Consider the following 20,656-nt stretch of genomic DNA (forward strand, 5'->3'; position numbering starts at 1 on the left):
AGAGAGAGAGAGAGAGAGAGAGAGAGAGAGAGAGAGAGAGAGAGAGAGAGAGAGAGAGAGAGAGAGAGAGAGAGAGAGAGAGAGAGAAGAGAGAGAGAGAGAGAGAGAGAGAGAGAGAGAGAGAGAGAGAGAGAGAGAGAGAGAGAGAGACACACAAAACACTGGTGAACCGCTCAGGAACTGAGGGTAGGACTGATCCCTAACGGACGGACACAAAACAGGATCCAAGTGTTTACACTCAAGCATTGTACATAATTTGAGGATTTGCATTGTTCAGCATTAACCCTTCCCTCCCTCTCATGCAGGTTTACAAAGAGTAATAGTAATTTAAAAAACAAGTCAAATGTTAATGTGACATATGATGGGAAAAACCTGAAATGATTGTTCATATTACACACAAATATGCTAAAATATTTCCCCTTATCAGAGTGGATTTCATTTGCGAAGTCATTTGAAGCATTTATGGTATTAAACAACAAGCCCTCCACATGTTTCCCTTTGGGAGAAGACAAGGTTGAATTAAAAATCATTCTACAAAACAAACAAGTTGAAATTTTAAAAGAAGAAATTTAATTCAGCTTCAATAACATGCCATTTTCTACGATCTTTAGAGTTCTCGATCACGCTGTTATTCTTATATTAATTTATCTCGCACTAAATGTATTTGTTTGCATCTCGGTTCCTAAGTAAATCAGAACCTTTGTATTTTCACTCGACTGCCACAAGAGAGTGGACAAAAAGACCACACAGTGAAATCCAATTCGAACAAAAACCCAAGCATGAAAAATTACCCAACTCAGATTCAAATGGAACCAACCATAATTTTCACAGAATGCCAAAAACTGCAGTGGGTCTTCATTAAAGGCTGTGATTAGCACTTCCAGGCTGTTGAAACCAATGAAGTGTCATTTTATGACGCAAATACCGAGTACTGATAATGATTTAGAGCTGACACACGCCGAGAGGGTGAAGTCCACAGAACTGTTGGTTACATAAACAAAACAACAGCTTTACTTCTTTTTTGTTTGTTGCCATGTTGGACTGAGACTGGTCACAGTGCAGAACAAAAATCAATAATATATGAGACATTGTTTTAATTTTTCCACTTGAAATCAGAAAGAAGTAGCAGAGCAGAAGCCAATGATTGCTGAGACTTGACGTTTATTAAGCGGTGTGATAACCATGCAAACTGAACACCCACACACACACATAACAAGAACTGGCTTCTTGAGGATTTTTAATGGTAATGAGAGGTGACCGCCTACAGTCACATCTGAAAGCTTCTGCTGATGGAATTACACCTCTGCCAAATCACTAAAAGCTTCACCTTTTGATAACAGTGATGATTAGGAATGGCATGCAGGGATGTTTAATAATAAAAGATAGTAAGAAGAATAAAAGTTACAAAAAACCAGCATGCAAAAAGAAATATAACGTATGCAGTTTGTGGCAAAAATGGGTCATGTGCAGTTTTCATTCATATCACAACACGGCGCATGGAAATCAAACAGTGATTAATAAACGTGAGCAAGCAGCATGCCACCATGCCATAAGCCCACCATTCGGCCATTCCAGCAGCCAAAGCAGAGCAGGACACTGCTGCAGTCCTGGCGGTGTGCTGGACCCAACATGGCCCGGCGCTCCCCCGACCTGACAAGTCTGAAGCTTTAATCCAGTAATCGTATTTCCCCGGACACACCTCACTTTGAAACAAAGGGGAACGGGAGGAGGCGGAGAAGAGATGCCATACGGGCTGAGCTCAACTCATCAAGAATGAAGAAAGCTGCAGTAAGAAAAGCAAAAGGGAAGAAGAGGAAGAAGTAGCAACTGGCTCCACGGCAGAGGAGAAAAGAGAGGCTGCTCCCTGATGCCGGAGACGCAGCGTCGAAGTGGAAGAGTCTTAAGTCCTCGGCAGAGCGAAGGCAGCACAGTCTGCTTTCAGTCGGGTCCTCTGCAGACACGCACACACGGGCTCAGAGAGGCACACACACACATCCCCTCCACTCTTGCTGCATACATGCATGAAGCAGATCACACACCCTGACATGGGAAACCTTTTCTTCATGTACGTCTTTAAGTGCAGCATCCATCACAGAGCAAGCAGCCATGACTGTGTGTGTTTGCAGGGGAGAGTAAGAAAGAGAGAACAGGCTGAAAAAATGACGAGTGCATGCAACACGGGGAGAGACAGATGAGGACTGTCTGGGGCTGTTTGTGTAATGAAGCAATAAAGAAGGCGAGGAAAGCCGCCTACTGTTTATAATGACAGAAAGAGAGCGAGAGAGAGAGAGAGAGAGAGAGACAGAGTGGGAGGAACACAAAAAAATGTGATTTTGTCCTGTCGGACTCTTCTTGTACGTCTTCATATTCTAGCTTACTGATATTCAAACTATCTGGGCTGACGGCACACAAACATGTGATGAGGGCGAGGTAGAAGACCACAGCTGCCCTCTGAATCTGACCAAATTCAGAACGCAGGGATGCACAACAAGCACAAAAGTCAAGCGAGGTTGTAGAAGTAGTCCCAAAATTACAACACCGAGGGCCAGGTGAAAATTAAGAGATGCAACAAGCTCCTTCTCAAGACAAGATCAGCTGGACACTCTGTTGATTGGAGATTCCAGCACCAGGCAAGTCGGAATAGGAAAGACTGAAAATTGAACTGTGGCTGACAAAACACCGCAAGAGCTGACAGTGAGTTACCCACTGTTTCATCTACACATCTCAGCAACGACAACATCGTGATTCACTAAAACTCCTTCGACAGGACTGGTACTGAGGTCCTGAAAAAGGACTCTTCTCTACCAATGGAGACATTGAAGGCCTCCAAGTCACAAAATGTTTTAATTTCAGGCCCCATTCCTACCCTGGGAAAAAGGAATTGAATGTTTCTCTTGCCTTTGAGCTCTGAATACGTGGCTGACCTCAACATGATTCTCCAATGGGAGAAAAATCAATTGACAACTTCATCATCTTTTGTAAACATAAGGACGGGTTCAAATTGGACGGGGTTCATCCAAACATAGCTAGATCCAGACAGTTTGGCACTAACATACGTCATGTCCTCGGTATAAATCGGTTAAGGAGGAGCTTAATGATAGAAACCAAGGACATCGGTGATCCTTCGAACCAGAAGGACGTCTCTGTCTCTGTCCCAGTCCAGGATCCAGAAACCTCCCCCCTCCCACCTTCTTCAACATCACCAGTGAAAGAGCCTGTGACACTGAAGCTCAGTCAGATAGATGAGTTATTAAACACCAAAGGTCAAAGGAAGCATCTATCAGAGGTGCACCAGAGGTGAGAACGACCCCACGCCACTTTGTTTAACATACCGGTCACTTCAACTAGCCAGTGGCATGGTCAAGAGCCTATCATGCCTTTATCTTAACAAAACTTTTACTTTAACTATTCTTCTTTTTATGCTGTTATTAATCCTTTTTTTTTGCTGTACTTGCTTTATTTCTCTGTAGCACTATGACTTGCCTTATGCCTGAATGGTGCGCTAAAAATACATTTGCCTTGCATTGAATGGATCAGTCTTCTCTGTAGAACAGAGAAATTTTGTGTGTCCCTCTTAACAGGAGGTTTCTGAGAGAACAAGGGATTGAAAAAAAAAAAAATGCATTATTCATCAAGAGCTGCACTTAACATCCCTACATTAAGCGAGACTTTTTGCCACCGCCAACACAAACACACCCACACATAAAAATACAAATGGACCAGCACAAAAACATTTTCCTGGCAACCAACCCAATTTGTTATTATGGAAATGCAAATGACACCTGTGTGTCTTTGCAAAATGAACAAAAAGTGGATTTAAAAACTGTATTCATGACTTTTTAATAAGATAATGAAGCATATTAATAGCAGATAGGAGCTGATGTTAATCCAATTGACACAAAATGTATTTCTCAAAAAAGTGACTCAGAAATTTTCATGAGTTTGTTGTTTAAAAATATATTCCAAGTATTTTTGTTCATGTTACCACATTTGATAATACATACATTTTTGGCACCAAGCAAGCAAAAGAAAATACACAGACACAAAATGTTCATAGGGGCCAGGACAAACTGAGAATACTAACACAAGGTAGTAAAACCCCCTTTCCACTCGGATTATTGCCGTCCTTGGTCCCAATGCGAGAGCGCGGTGGTGAAAATGCACCTTGCTGGTCCTTCTTTGTCCATCTGGGAGCAGCACAGATACACTGCCTGCAGCACCACCGCAGGTAATGCTGCAGTAAGCTTACAGAGGTTACTGTAGGTCACAACTCAAACATAACCCTAAAATACTCTCACACCATTGTTAATGGACTAAAGACCTGCGGTCAGTCACACTCGCACTTAAAACACTCAGCAGAACAAACAGCCTCATCTCAGTGGAAATGCGCCGCTCACACTCACAGAAAAGTGATTCAAAAAGGCTTGGAGGATTGCGACAACAGAAATATTGATAATTTGCAATCCTCATTCACAATCAAACCTTTAAGCAGTTGATCGTTAATTTAGAATTGGATGGCAGTGATATATATATAACCAGCGACATCACTGTAAATAAAGAGAACTTTAGAGAAGCTGAGTTTCTCAGAAGTAAAGACAAGCACGGGAAAGAAATGTCTTTTAAAACCACAGAGCATTCACAGAGAAATATTCTGATATAGAACAACAAACAAAGAAGTCAAAGGAAGTACACAAAGGACGGAGCCAAATGTCAATATTGAATCATGGTATTTGGGTCCTCAGGCTACACAACATTAGGAACAGGTATGCTTCTGTTATTGAATACACTGCATGGGTTTAGGAACCATTTTAGAAATCACCATCAGTATGAATAATAATAAATATCAAGAAAAAGCTTGATCACGTAAAGGTAAAGCATGAAATAATCACACAGTGGACAGTGGAAGATACTGGGTGCTGAAATGAAATTCCCACCTCAAAACAAGAATGGGATGGCTTCCTGTAAACTTCACCGATTGGCCACTTCACTTGCCAGACATTTCCAGACGGTTGAGAAAAGAACAGGCACAGGCTGCTCCACAGTGGTATAAATGGCCGTGTACCATACCTTTTGAGTTGTGTTGCCAACATAAAAATTCTAATTATTTCATATTTTTCAGGGAACTTTCTGTCATCTGATATGTTGAACTGTGAATAAAACATTTATGCATGAAAATCTTCTGTTTTTCAATGCTGGTCTGTTTCCCTGACATCTGAAATAAACTAAATAAGCCAATAGGTATATAATTATCTGCTGCTGATATCCAACTGCAATGTAAATAAGGAAAAATAAGAAACTGAAGAGCCTTTTTATTGCAATACTATAAAATAAACTGTTGTCTTTCGTCTCAGGGTTGACATGATTGTTAAACCAACATTTATTTAGTTGTACAACAAGTCATTAAAACTAGGTAATTTTTCTGTTTACTTATGTTTGCCACAACTAAACTGCATGGCAGACTAATCCTGATCCCAACATACTGAAGTCCAAGAGGAAAGGCTCACCACAGACTCAACACCTCGACTAATAAGACACCCACAACGAGCAGAAATAAACCTGAACATGATCTGAGCCATGTTCTATCTGTTGTATACACTCCAAGCCATACATTACAAACTCTGTGTGCTTTCACAGCAAGCAGCTGCCTACTATCTGATGACGGGGGATACCCCCACCTCAACACCTCACTCCTAAGATTCCTCAAATTCCCAGAGTGAAGTGCTGTGAATGTGGATGTGTGTGACTCCAAATCCTGAAGCTGCCACACCCAGCTCACAGAGCAAAACAGATTAGGCCCTGTGAGCCTCCAAAATGAGCTGAAATTAAACCTGAATACTTCAAAAATGTGAATAATGCCACCCAAAACAATCCAAAACAAGGATTTATTGAGTACTAAGACGCTGACACAATGTAACATGAGAAGATTTGTTCTGATTTTCACAAACTGCAAGCGAAACAACAGCAAATTAATTCAGGCTCACTAAGAGCAGAATTCATCCCTCAGTGTAATGCTGCCAGTGTATTCACTTCAGAAGCATAATTCCTACAAACATACATAATCCATAGAAAGTCTACATGACAAGCAAACAAGGATGTCAAGAGAAGGAAGCAAGAAAGACTAAAATCTGTATCAGCGAGAAATCACTCACCTTGTGTAGCTCTATCCACTCAATCCACTGGAGTCTGTGCTCGGGGTCCTCGGCTCGGAGGTACCAAACACTGTCGTTAACGCTGATGTCAAAGCGACACTCGTCAAACTCGTGAGGCTAAAGAGAAAGGAGAAAGAGGCCTCATAAATACTTATGAGGGAGAGTGCATGAGCGGGGTCAGGGAATCCAACTAACTAAACCAAACATCTGGATCTGAATGTCAGAATAAAAAAATAAATAAACTTGATGTAACACATTTTCCCCCAATGGAGCCAAATCCTGCTAGAAATCCACTCCGTCTATGACACTGGCTGACGAGCACTGAAATATTCTGGACACACATGGGCTCAATACAAGCAGATGCCACATGATAAACAGGAATTTTAATTGAAAACTGATGTCTTGTGTCTGCGGTCGACCCCCCCCCCCCCCCCCCACCGCCCGCCCGCCCAATGACCACATTGAAGCTGTGCAAGCACAACACAGATCGATCCAGCAACCTGGGTCATCATAACCTCTCCATCTACTTTTGACCCCAGTCTTTCAACTATTACACTCCCCTGTTCTACAATGCACCCCACTCAGCTCCAACCACTGACCGCCTTTGGCACCCAAACACGTGCTACAAAGAATTCCCCCGTTTCCTCTGAGATAGGAATTTGGACCCGACTGAGAGGAGTTCTACACTGTAATGGTTGCAAATAAGAAATAAGACACAGTTGGCTGGAGCCTCTGCGTTTCCTCCCCATTTTTCTCTATAGCAGCATCATGGATACAGCTGCTCTGTCAGCTGACATAACCGTATGTTGGCCAGGTTTAATTTGATTTGCTGAATTACTCTCATGTGCCTGCTTATTTACTGCCATTGACAAAGGCAACATACACTCCAGCCCTGAACACCAAGTGTCAGTGTGCATGACTTTATACAGCAGATTCTTGCTGGTGGGACATCGAACTAGTTACAATGCAGAGAGAGGTGAATCACTGTCTGTGAAAGTCACCAAAACATCATGACACAAATGTTTCGACTCGGACAAGTGCTGTAAAAATGCCCTCCAGTTCCAATAGCTTACTTAGAAGAGAGTACAATGTAACCTCAAGTGCATCGAGGCGCGATGGTGAATGGCCGGAGAAATCCAGCCTATCTTACTGAGCTGTATCAGGCACAGACCATAAACCTCCTGCTTTACAATCACATTTATAACTCTTTCTTTCGGTCCAGGACATTCTCTTACCCCTTGTGTAAGCACTGCTGTATATCCATGATGCATTGGCTTTTTCTTTCCAGAGTAAAGGACAGTGAAATCTTTAGACTTAGGAAAGAGGAGATTATCAGTAAAACACTGATAATGATGGACAGCACTAAGACTGAAGTTCTTCCGCAAGGTGCCAGATTAAATATACATTAAATAGTATATAATTAAAGCAGTGTATTCAGCCATATAGGATTGTATTGGAATAAAAAAAAGAAGATACAATAGATTAAAATAATTTATTTTTACAAAAACTTAGCACAAAGAGGAGCTTGAACTGACGTGAGCTGTTGATAATGAACCTTGGCCTGCAATAGGAATGTAGACAGTAACAGTTCCTGAATGTTGAGCTTCTCATTTAGTCTCGTGCATGTCAGTAGCTACAGTGTGTAACAGACTGATATTAGGCAAGAAAAGAAGCAAAGGCTTGTTTCTGCATTCCTGAGTCCTCATAACACAGTCTCCTCAGACTGAATTGGCTTTAGATCTTTAGGAAATGACAGGGAGGGAGAAGACGGGTCACTCCGCTCTGATTAGCCTGCATGTGCAATAAAACTGAGTTCACCCTTAGTTTACTGAGACACAATTAAAAATAAATTGTGACCGTTGTGTGACGCTGCATAAAATCACAGTCAATTACAAGTTGACACAAATAAGCTCTGTCACTGAGGAAAAAATTGTCATGTTGAGGCTTTAATCCAGTTCTCAGTTATATAATCCGACTAACCAAAACTCCACAAATCACGGTAAAACCATTTGTTAGGCCTCTGTACTTGGTGCTGGTATAGCTCAAAGAGCAGTGAATATTTAACCAGGGTGTGGGATTTCTGCTTATCTCACTAACATGGGGCCCCGCATGTGATTGCAGCTCCAATCAGTCCAGTACAGTGTGTGGTCAGAGCTTCGATCTAAGGACAACACCAGTTTCAGGTACGCAATAATAGCAAGGGAGGAAGAGGCCAGGAAGCGGACAAAAGATTGCTGTGGTATTAAAGTCTTTGTGTGCAAAAAACCACCGGTTTCACTCCTATTTATGCTCATAATAACAGCCTCATTACAAGTTAATGTTTACCCTACAATCGCAGTGAACTGAGTAAGCCTGTGCGGATGACACAGACTTAAAATATTCTCCATAAGGGAGTGAAAGCGGCCTTTCCTGGTCCCTGGACTTGCTCACTGAAATGCTGAACAGGTGCAAAGCTGGCAGTGCTTTCTATTTGTGCATTCGACAGCAGAGGAGCGATGTCCTTCCCTCGTGCCAGGGTAAATACTTACTGTGATGACAGCCTTGCTGAGGCACAGAGACCCCCTGCAGCCGTACTCCCGCTCATCCTCAGACTTGTAGTAACTTAGAGTATTGTTCTTCAACACCACCCATCGGTCCTGCCACCCGTGGATGTAATTTGTCCACTGTAAACACACGGCATCAAATCAGCACGTTTTCAGTACATGCAGGGACACGATCATCTGATGCATCTTATTAGTGACGTTAAAGCACGTTTGACACCAGCTGCGTGGCTTTAAAGCGCCCGAATGCACCAACATTGTGCAGAAACACTGAACCCGGTTCACATTTAAAGTTACCTTGCTCAAGACGCCCCCGAGCTCCACGGGCTGGCCGGATTCCGGGTCCACATCCTCGTCCGATGATGAACTCTTTTCGGACATTTGAATTCCAAGTTTGAAGGGAAACTTCTATCTGACTGTATCGAGCAGCGGCCGAGCGCTAGCTGTGGATTAGTGGACGCTTGAGACGCAACGAACCTGCTGACAGCCTCCCAAAGTTAGCCCCAACAAAATTATGTTAATTAGGCAATAAATGTGTGTGGGGGGAAAAACAAAACAAAAAAAACAGCAGAAGAGCGTAGTTTATCGCAGGACTTTAACCGTGCAAGCTGGTCTGGATCGGGGCGTTTTGGAGGTGACAGCTGGCTCTCAGTTTCCTCCGTTTTGCGGGCTTTGTTTTGAAACTGCTCTCGAATACCAATGAGACGAGCTAACTTAGTTAGCGTTAGCTGTCAAACGACGGGACGAGCGCGCGCCGACACGACCCGCGACTTGTGTTAGTGAGCAAATGTTCGCAGCGGTCGGTTAAAAAGCAAACAGAGAAAGGCGAGAGGCCTCCGTGTTCACGCTACACCTGGACGTCCATGTAAAGATGCGGAGCGGCGTGTTGTGGCTCCGCAGCTCAGTTAGCTGTAGCAGAGGACGGAGGAGTACTAGCCTGTCGGTGGGAGGAGCTACAGCCACGCTCCACTGTGTACCTGCTGCGTACACACACACACACACACGCACACACACACACACACACACACACACACACACACACACACACACACACACACACACACACACACACAGATCGAGCCATCATAAGGCCCGGGGGCCACATGTGGCCCTTTGGCTCTTCTTGACGGGTCCTTAGGGTGCAACTGGGAAATCACATGAAACTTACTGTTGTGATAAAATAAACTACACTAATCATACTTTATTTATTCCCTTGGGGAAATAAATTTTTTCCCCACATTGAGCCACACGTGGTAGGTAGCCACATTGCTCAAGGACCCACAGTAGTGACCCGTCTGCTCTGGGGATCCAACCTGCAAACTGCCAACCAATCTAACCTCTAGGACACCTCTGCCTGAAACCATTGGATGTGTTGTTGGGGTACTGGGGGTTTAAGGCTTTATCCACACAAGCCAAAACTATCGTTTTTCTCCCCGTGGTTTTTAAAAAGTTTATCGTCCACACAGAAAAGATTTGCATCCTGGAAATATCATGAAAGGACTCAAAATGGTAGGAAATATGCCAGGCCAGGTGGTGCTGTAACGCTTCCACAGAAATACACCAAAAAACAGAAAAGATGATATGGAGCCTGCAAAAACTGAGAAATTGTCAAATCTATCCATCCATCTTCTATCCACTTATCCAGTTCAGGGTCACTGGGTGCTGGAGTCAATCCCAGTCTTCTGTGGGCCAGGGCACGGTATACCCTGGACAGGTCGCCAGTCAGTCACAAGGCAAACACATAACGTCTTATTAAACCAAATAGCATTAGTAGCTTCTGCAGCATGAGCTGAACCACGTAAATCCACCATTGTTGTTGTTGTTGTTAGGCGACACCGTGGAGAAGGTCAAGAGTTGGGGCGATGGCATCATCGTTTTCAGCAAATGTGTGTTTAGCCCATTCACACGTCAAAGCTGAGGCTGCATTTTCAATTTTCTCCACTCTTGATGGACCCCGTTTAAAAAACTTTAATTTCAGGCTCCAAAAAACTACGTTGTGTGGATGATTGGCTGAAAGCGATGCAGTTACACCAAAGGGCATTGTCATGTAGAAGGGGCCTTAGGCATACACTCAAGGACACAGACATGTAGAATCAAACCTGCAACCTTACATTTGGAAGAGGACCACTCTACCGACTGAGCCACAGTTGCCCTAAAACTGAACTGTGTTACATCTAAAATGGTCACATATTTCACATAACTGGTGCTACATTATTGGATGTTTATATTTCACAGAGAAAAAAAAGATGGTTAATTAAAGGCCTGAAAATTTTCATTTCCAGACAAAGAAATAGTGTCACAGAGCAACCGGAGCTCATAAAAATCCTGTCAAGAAAAAAGAAAAACAATTTTTTTATCAAAAGATAATTCTTACTGAGCAAAACTCAAGTCGACTGAAGTCTCAGTCCTCAATAGTACATTTTTCATGTGGCCCTTTGGGAAAATGTGTTTCCAACCCCCGCGCCAGACCCACCAGACACAGCAGATTCAAAACACCCACCGATATACCAGACCCACCAGACCCCCAGTCTTGTCTGAGTGCAGCACATTATACAGCTCATATAAAGTCATCCACAATGATAAAAAGCTTGGGAGGGTGAGTAGACTGCAGGGGTGGAATTGACAAATTGCCAGAGGTGGAAAGAGTATGCCACTGTTACATTGCTTGGATTGTTTTCAAATACAAGTAAAAGTATGTTGTTACACAATTACTCAAATAACAGATATGAGCACACTCCTCCAAACTGAGTCCCAATTTATTTTGTCAAGAAACGTTGATATGAAGCAAGAATTTTCTTTATTAAAATCTTAAACTGACTTCCAGCAAAATGCAGATCTAAAGGTTTGAATATTAACTCAATGAGGCAGTAAGGTTTTATTAAGTTATATGTATAAAGGTAACAACGTGAGGATTATGTTGCAACTATTTATTTTAATCACTATGGTAGCGTAGTGGTTAGCATTGTCATCCCATAGCAACAGTCTGGGCTTTTCTCTGCGGAGTTTGCACGTTTTGCAGGTACTCCAGTCTCTGTGGCATGTGTAGAAGATTGTCTGTCTATGGACTAATGACCTGTCCAGGGTATAGCTAGTCTTATCCCACCATGTTAGATTGGATCAGCAATGATTGCACCATTAAATGAATGATTCGTAAAAGTATGACAAGGCATGGCACCTTTAAGTCTCATAAGAACATGCATATTGTTGTGTAGTGATCCTTTGCTTTGGAAAAAACATTTTCAGTCTGTATACCTGGTTGTTGCTTTAAATCTGAACATAAGTAAATTAAAAAAATCAACATTGTATTTGTTATTGAACGATATTAACAGGTGCGTGAATGCTTTCAGATTTCAGAAAGAATGTCCCTCGAGGTAAATTGCATGAAATGCATGGAAGATCCCACCAGATGCAACATGAAAGCTTTTCTTTGGTTGAATTTCGCAAACGTATGTAAATACTTTGGCCTTACTTCAGAGGTAAAACCAAACTGAATGCAAACACGAGACCAGTGAATTGAGCAGCTTGTCAAGTTGATGTTTTATTGTTTGTTGTTGTTGTTTTAAAACAGAAACTGTGTTTAACTTTTAGATTTGCTCAAATCAAAATATGACAAACCTTCCATATTTTCATGCTTCTCGTGCTTTCATGCCCTCATATCTAAAGAGACAGTTTGTCTACTTTTTACTCTTTGTATTTATGTGTTCATGTAATGTGTACAATGTGTCTACTTTTTACACTTTATATTGATGCACAAAGAGAGTAGTACCTGTAATTTAATTATATGGGACGCATAATGACAATGAAGTCATTCAATTCAATTGAATTAAAATCAACATAATGCTGTCTCAAACTATACAATCAAAAAGAGACATTTTTCGGATCAAAATGACTATTACTACGAAGGCAACGTAATGGCCCGCCCTCCTCCGCCTCTGATTGGCTACTACTCACAATAAAAAATTGCATTCACCAATCAAAAGCATAACAGGCGGGACCCTGTCTTCACCATCCTAGGAAAACAAAGATGACCTCCTTGTTACGTGACGTATGGCGGAAGTGCCGCCAAAATGGGTTTCGTCACTTATTTGAAAACATGTAGAGACTTGAACGGTCGACAGCTGACCCGTCCGGTTCACTCCGATCCCACTCTCATGATCCAGAGGAGGGGGTACTGTCTGCTTATCGGATCCGTGCTCATATAATGGGGATTTATTGCTGCGACATCTTAGAGCTGAGTACTACGGAGTAAACTTACCTGGAACTTACAAATCAAGCGCGACCGGGTGTTTTCCTGACAAGTGTCCCCGGTCCTCAGGATGGAGAATCAGGCTTCATCCACCAAACAAGAGGGTTTCCTCTCCAGGATGGCGCTCAACGACAACAAAGCTGGTATGGAGGGGCTTGACAGGGACAAGATCAACAAGATCATCATGGAGACGTCAAAGGTACAACTGAAAGACACTCAGTTTTGAATGAAATGCCAGATCTACAAATCTGCTCTGTCCTCTTATGAATAATGACCATAACGAGATTTCACAAAAGAATACACATGTATATATTACGAACACTAAGTAATGACATACAGTCCTGGACTCTTCATATCAGTTCAAGAGTAAAGCTTTGATTAGAAAAACTATATAAGCACATCTATTATTTTTCCTTTAAAGCCACACTCTTGAACTGAGGTCTTTTTATCGTCCTTTCCTTTCATGCAGGGATCCAGGTTTTATGAGAATGAGCTGAAGAAGGAGCAGCAAGTGAATCAGCGCATTGAGAAGATGTTGCTTCAAAAGGCACAAATCACAGAGCAGCAGTTAAGGACGGCACAAGCCCAGGTATGACATGTACCTGCTTTTGTTTTCTTCTAGTAGGGTATGAGACAGACAACTTTACTTAGTTGAAGGAAAACGATTTTCTTCAAATTTCCCTGTGAAGGTGGACCGGATGGCTTCATCACTGGAGAAAAGTCGGGATCTAAGTCGTGTGATTGTTCATGTGGACATGGACGCCTTCTACGCTGCTGTGGAGATGAGAGACTGTCCTGAGCTGAAGGACAAGCCCATGGCTGTAGGATCCATGAGCATGCTGGTGGGTTAAGATAGGATCTGAGGACACACTTTTTAGAGATTATCTTTTGGATGATTTGTTTATGAAGATTTTATGATGTTATTATGAGATTCTGTACAAATCATCGTAGTGAATACTCTCATGATATTCATTCACAGAATCATTTAATTATTGCTTGTGAAATTATACATATTTGAAATTAAATCACATGCAATGCTTGAAAATTGTAATCATGATAGAAATGCTGTTCAGAAAAAAAAGACGTTTTTCAAAAGGTAACATTCACTCTTAAGTTTTGTAAATCAAATCCAAGCGTGTTTAATTTGTGCTGCACTCTTTCCTCAGTCGACGTCTAACTACCATGCCAGAAAATACGGAGTTCGAGCAGCCATGCCTGGATTCATTGCAAAGAAACTCTGCCCAAACTTGGTCATTGTTCCAACCAACTTCGATAAATACAGAGCCGTGAGCAAGGAGGTGCGCCACATCAAACAAAGACTGACACAATGAAATGAACTGCATACCTTTTGTGGCTTCTTTTCTACGGATCCTTTGTGAATTCTTTTTGTTCCTTTCAGATCCGAGAGATCTTCGCAGACTATGACCCTCACTTCCAGCCACTCAGCCTGGATGAAGCCTATCTAGACTTTACAGACCACATGGAACAGAGGCAACATTGGCCAGAGTCCTCACGCACACATCAGTACTGCACCCGGAGTATCACCACAGGCAGGGCTTATTTATACAAAAATGTCAATTAATGTATTTTCTGCTGGTTATATCAGTTGGATGTCCATGTAATCTGCTTGAATCTTCTTCTTTTTTTTTTTTCTGTAAAGATGAGGAGCAGATTGAGCTTTCCCAAGAGGCAGTGGCAGAGGAACAAGACCTTTCTCCGGTCCTTTTTGAGGACAGCTTAAGCTCATCTCCCTCTCTTCCGGGCTCAAAAGGTGTCTGTGGTTCTGAGTGTGAGGTGTTTGGAACGTCTGTTGAGGAGGCAGTGAGAGAGATGCGATTCCGTATTGAACAGAAGACCATGCTGACTGCCAGTGCAGGTGAGGGTAAACTCACTTTGATGTAGCCTAATATGCAATTAATTGCTCTTCACTGCGATCTCATTCTTCTATGTATTACTTTCCACTGTAGTTCCTCTGGAGAAATGCATTATTGTATAAGGTTTTCTTTTTTCCAGCACATTCATAACTTTTAAACCAGACAGGGGCAACTGTCGGCCCACAGGCCGCATGCATGATAAAAGAGAAATATTCCTTACATGTTGTAAAATTGAATGTATGTTCAGGTTAAAATGATCCCATGCCGGCATTATAATTCAATATCATTCATTTGTGCCTTATGTTCAATTTTTCCATTCCTCTTCTAAATGAAGTCAAATAATTAAACATGATGGCTGCAAGCAAAATGACTTTACCTATAATATTGAATTTTTTTCATGAACTGTGTCCTCCATTTTGCTTTTCACCGGCTGTTAACAATAAATACACTTTCCAATCTTCAAGGAATCGCACCAAACATGATGCTTGCCAAGGTTTGCAGTGACAAGAACAAGCCCAACGGCCAGTACAGACTCTCCTCCACCAGAGAGGCAGTCATGGACTTCATCCAGACTCTTCCAGTTCGCAAAGTACAGTACCAATCACTCAAACCAAAATATAAACAGAGCTCTGTGCCTCGTGTGAGTGTTTGAAAACGTAAATGAGATTTATGGAGTGCAATACGAGGGAGCCCTTCCCGCTGAAGAGAGCCGCATCAGCTCGTACTAACAGTTTACTCCATGAGTTCACTTGATGACGGATCTAAATAAATGCTAAATTCCAACGCATAATCAATTTCTGTCCTTATATTTTATGGTCTATAATATAAGGCATGTTGTTTCATATTTACAGTTTATTTTTTTGTTTTTTAAGGGAGGAATCTCTGCTTTCTGCTTTATTTTTTTATGTTTTTTTTTTTTTTTAAGACTTTTCATAGATTTACTGCAAAATCTGATGTGTGTTTCATGTATGCAAAAATGGCTAAACACTTATTCTAACATTTAGTGCATGTTTATGTTTTCCCCTCCAGGTTTCTGGTATTGGGAAGGTGAGTGAGAAGATGCTCAACGGATTGGGCATCACTAACTGTTCCCATCTTGGCCACCAGATGGCACTGCTGTCATTGTTGTTCTCTGAGACAAGCTGGCATCATTTCATCGAGATCTCTCTGGGTCTGGGCCCCACATACATACCCAGGTATTGTCTAGTTAATTGAGGGTTCAGGACAAATGAACTTGAGTTAAATTCCACCAGTTCAGCTGCTAAAGAAGGTTTACACTACATTTGATGTGTTACAGACATGAAGAAAGAAAAAGCATGAGCATTGAAAGGTTTGTTCTTCATAAGGCATTATTCGACACTGACACGGTGAAGCTGTCTTTTCAGTGTGTAGCTTACTGAATCTCCCCATTTGCCTAATAACTATAGGACATTCAAGGAAATGAATAAAGCTGAGGAGCAGATGTCTCTGTGCAGAGAGCTCTGTGAAGAGCTCGCAGGAGACCTGAAAAAAGAAGACTTGAAGGTACTGAATGATGATTACTCTGTTTTTTTCAAGGGAACACTGATTCAAACACATTGGTGACCTACTTGACCTGAAGCAATCAACTTCATACTGTATATAGCATATTGTGTACTGTAACTGCTTGGATATCTCTTTGAAGAATGTTGCTGTGATTGTCTGGCTTGAAAATCAATGAGCTTCACAAAGATAGAGATAAAAGGAAAAATGTTGTATTGGATGAGAGAAAAAAAACTATGTTATATTCGGCCTGAAATCATCCTGACTCCATACAGGATCTCATACAATTACCTTAACCTCTCCCTTCCTTTTTGAATCGATGGAGTAAAGCTCGGCACAACCATCACCCCCCTGCCTGGGCCCTGTTGTGGCCTTGATAACTGGAGAAAATGGAGGCCCATTAAATATAAAGAGACAGCAGGGGCCGCTATCAGCTGTGGAAGAATCTTCCTGAGAGATGATCACATTACTATGAAAACTCACAAAATATATTCTGACAAATCAATCAATAATATGAGCGATTATACAGATTCCCATCTCTGTTCCTATTTACGGCCCCTTCAGTCAGTGACCATTGATCATGGTGGTAATTAGAAGGTTATTGAAGGCAGACTGCTTTCCTGTTTCCATCATCACAAATCCAATTGTGTGTTTCCTCTGTTTCTGTGAAGGGTAAAACAGTAACATTGAAGCTGAAGAATGTAAAGTTCGAGGTGAAGACCAGGGCTCAGACGCTGCCGTACGCTGTTGCTACAGAGGAGGAGATCTTTGCTGTTGCTAAGGACCTTCTGAAAGTGGAAATGGAAAATGAAAGCCCCCAGCCACTCAGACTGAGGCTCATGGGTAATTAGATAAGAAAATATAAGTGACGTATCAATTAATATAACTACTTTGAAATAAATCTAAATGATCCGTGAAACACTGCATGTGGAAATAAAAGCACAGTGTACATTGATCTTGAAGTTCTCTTCTCTTGCTAAAATGTTTTTGTGCTCCTAGGTGTTCGCATTTCTGCCTTCGTCGGTTCCGACGATAAAAAACAGATGCAGAAAAGCATCATTGGCTTTCTCAAGCTCGGCAAAACAGACTGTGGCGGCAATTCCCAAAGTGTGCATCAAAACGGTGAGAGAGAGCATCACTCTTTCCAAACCCGGCCAGTTGTGACACAGATGTGCCAAAGGCCTGAAGAAGCTCCCTGGCGGAGTAAGCAGAGGCAGCTCGAGCAGAGCCAGGCGACCGAGGAACCCAAGCAGTCGTTCTTTCAGAGGGCTCATGCCAAAAGACTTCAGCTCCAGGCGGCCAAAGTCAAAACACGGGAGGAAGGAAGTGGAGAAGATGCTTCTACTTCTACCAGCATTGGTGCTGAAAAGAGTTCAGCTTCACCAGTAAAACCAAATTATACTACATGCCCACCAGCATCTGATCTACCAGATGATGACTTTGTTTCCCCTGTAGTAGCTTCAACGTCAGGCTGTGGGGGGATGAATTCAGAAACCCTCACGTGTCCTGTGTGTTTCAGGCAGGTGGAGACGACTGATCTGAACATTTTCAACAGGCACATCGATCATTGTCTCAGTAATGGTTTTAGAAAACCATACCAGAGTTTGGTTGTAGACTCACAGTCAGTTGTGGACCGACACAGTGACCAAATGGAAAATGAAGTCGGGGACAAATCGACACTGAAGAATGTAACTGAGGTGAAGAAGTTAAAAACCAACAACGGGTTAGGCAGAGTTTGTGGCGAAGAGAATCGACGCAGCTTAAATGTTTCGTTGATCAAAGGGGGCAGCAAAACCACAACCCTGCGACAGCCTCAGTCATGTGACGGTAAAGGGCCTGTCTTCATCTGCCCGGTATGTCAGCAGACCCAGGAGACCGAGGACCTCACAGTCTTCAACCACCATGTTGACCTCTGTCTGAACCAGGAAGTCTTACATGAGATGACGGGGCAGATATTATCCTCCAAAAATCCGCCTACAGCCAGTGACAGTAAGATCAAAGGTGAGTGTGTGTGTGAGTGCGAGAGGAACAAATCAGTCTGTAACACCATTAGAAGAGTAAAGACAACAGGATAGACATAAGAAATACATGCTTGGATAAATCAGTCGTGGGGGTTTCTCTAGAATGAGGACTTGTTTTCATCTACAAGTTGTTTATGCACAACAATGATCCCCAACATCTATTTCTTTTCTTCAGTCTTTCATCATTGAGCTTGTAATCACAGTTTGCTTTGGCTAACATAAACAATGTTCTCAAAACATCAATGAGGCAAATTTAATACTCTTGCTGCTTAATTCTCTGTTATATTGACCAGTTTGTCACTGACAATGTTTGATTGTAGGTTACAAAACTTCTTTGAAAAATATTTTTTGTTGTTATGATGAAAGTATTCATTATGTTTTCCAGACATTTAGTTTTTTTGTAAAACCTCTGAAAATGTTCCCGTCTGTGAAGATGACAGACACAACCCTCTTAGTATTGCCTATAAGCTGTGGCTGTGTGACATCTTTGAGTTAAGAGGAGGAATGTTTGCTTGGGTGGATGTCTGTGGCCTCTGACCTTGTTATTTACTGTCAGTGACATTACCTGTGAGAAGTTTGTATTGATTCTGACAGAGAAAAGACATCTCATTCCACCCCACGGGGCTCCCTCTGCCCTGGTCTTGGAAATGGCGAAATCACTTTCTCACCAATTCATTTCCTACAATGAACTGCACCCTGGTCTCCTCTTAAACAAGCCTGCCTCAGAAATTGCACTCTTTATGTCCCTGAAGAGGTGCTGCAATTGTGCTCCTTCTCAATGGATGTCATTTTTTTTGTCAGAGGAGAGATAACTATGGAGTTGTTTGTCTTTTTTTCTGTCTTTCACTGACGGTCTCTGTTTCTGTTTGTAGAAAACGAGCTTGTGCTGAGGAAAACTAGCAAAAGCAAAAGGTGAGAATATTAGTACGAGTGGTCCCATGTGGTCATTTCCTTTACATAAGTGACACATTTCAGGCACAATTTGCATTTACGCCTAAATTTGATCACATTCCAACTGACTTTCATTTGTTGGTTTCATGACAGACGGGATTCTCCGTCTTCTCCTCCTTCGAAAAAGGCAAAAAACATCCAGCCCTGCAACACCATTGACAGGTTTTTCCGGTGACAGTCGTCTGTAAGGGACGGACATCCTCATCTGAGAGTGTATTCAGCAGTAAAGCACACGTCTCCAGTCCCAGTGCTTTTACTGAACAATAGCCCACAGTTTATCCCGCCTACACATTCATTGCACACAAAAAACTATATTTATTTTTTCTCCTCAAATGAGCAAATTTGCTGAAGGTAAGCGTTTACACGAATGTAAGGTGTGTCTCCGAAGCCATAAACTAAATAAAAGATGTCAAAGACAAATCGTTTGTTTATATTCTAACAAAGTAATGAGGGTTTTTAAATGACTTTGGTGTCTGTCAATGTCTGTTTCATCGCTTGGTATTTATTACTCATTAAAGATAATCCTGATGTCCTCCTATTCTAATGAGTGTTAAATGAAACTGGAGGGTTTATACTTGATGCTTGAGGTCAGTGTATTTTTAGATTTGTCTTCATTGGGTCATTTTCATCAGATATACTTCAATAAATTCCTGTAAAATTTATTTCACCAATGATGATGCATTTTTTATTTTATTTTTTTAAATGAAGATAAGAGAATGTTTCTATCATGTGAATTGTTGCAATAAATTAATATTCTGCTCAGATTTCATGTTGAGTGAAATTTCTCTTTGAAATACTCCTCTTTTCTGTATGTACCTGAATTTAATCCATTTGATGTCCAACTGTTTAAAAAAAAAGCGCTGAGACATGAGTATATTTCTTATGAGTCGAGGAGGACGATGACACTTTAAGTGGAGCTTCACAATGATGCAAACAATGGGTTGCTTCGGGTTGTGTAAATATGAAGCATGACTGGAAAGACGCATGTCTACCAAACTTCCCAAGACAAACATTTTAAGCTCTAACAAGCTTTCGTCAACACTGGACTGCAAGAATAAAACATTTGGCCTGGCTCGAGGGAGACTCTCCTGTTAGAAAGTGTCAAATAGAGCTACAATCATTCCATTTTACTTGTTGGAAATGGAGAAGTGTCATTTTAAACGTACTCTTATTACTGGACCTGTCATGGGCGTGAGCTGGTAAAGTCAACATTGGTTGACCTATAACTACGATGAACACACTCGGTGTATACTTCCATTCTCCCTCCTGCTGGGCTCTGGGTACAACTGAGATACACAGTTCTAGGTAAAACTGATCATTTTTTTTCAGCTCCCGTGTTGTCTTTTCCTCAGGT

The 20,656-nt window shown here is 41.8% G+C and overlaps 2 protein-coding genes across 2 annotated transcripts in view; one reads left to right on the top strand and one right to left on the bottom strand.

The window, feature by feature from the left end:
• LOC308112166 (ceramide transfer protein-like) overlaps positions 1-9,628 on the bottom strand; it is a 21,724-nt gene extending 12,096 nt beyond the window's left edge. Inside the window, 3 exon segments of the mRNA XM_080467458.1 lie at positions 6,150-6,266; positions 8,678-8,812; positions 8,987-9,628. Coding sequence (XP_080323584.1) covers positions 6,150-6,266; positions 8,678-8,812; positions 8,987-9,070 — 336 coding nt within the window. The 5' untranslated portion in view covers positions 9,071-9,628.
• A 3,131-nt stretch (positions 9,629-12,759) lies between these two features.
• On the top strand, positions 12,760-20,070 carry polk (polymerase (DNA directed) kappa). The gene is made up of 14 exons (XM_080468336.1): positions 12,760-13,134; positions 13,405-13,524; positions 13,625-13,777; positions 14,102-14,233; positions 14,335-14,485; positions 14,596-14,811; positions 15,274-15,398; positions 15,839-16,005; positions 16,107-16,139; positions 16,237-16,333; positions 17,002-17,173; positions 17,330-18,331; positions 19,224-19,263; positions 19,396-20,070. Exons 1-14 carry the CDS (start codon positions 13,006-13,008, stop codon positions 19,475-19,477), a joined length of 2,619 nt encoding a protein of 872 aa, XP_080324462.1. The 5' UTR covers positions 12,760-13,005; the 3' UTR covers positions 19,478-20,070.
• Positions 20,071-20,656: the final 586 nt, after the last annotated feature.

This window comes from Lipophrys pholis, assembly GCF_963383615.2.
Source record: "Lipophrys pholis genome assembly, chromosome: 7".
In the NCBI taxonomy this organism is placed as follows: domain Eukaryota; kingdom Metazoa; phylum Chordata; class Actinopteri; order Blenniiformes; family Blenniidae; genus Lipophrys; species Lipophrys pholis.

What these genes read in the sequence shown, in the direction of transcription:
- polk (XM_080468336.1), top strand. Translation starts at nt 13,006, where the DNA reads ATGGAGAATCAGGCTTCATCCACCAAACAAGAGGGTTTCCTCTCCAGG. An exon ending in ACAGAGCCGTGAGCAAGGAG is followed by an intron (nt 14,234 to 14,334) that starts GTGCGCCACATC and finishes TGTTCCTTTCAG; the next exon opens with ATCCGAGAGATCTTCGCAGA. An exon ending in CAGTGACAGTAAGATCAAAG is followed by an intron (nt 18,332 to 19,223) that starts GTGAGTGTGTGT and finishes TTCTGTTTGTAG; the next exon opens with AAAACGAGCTTGTGCTGAGG.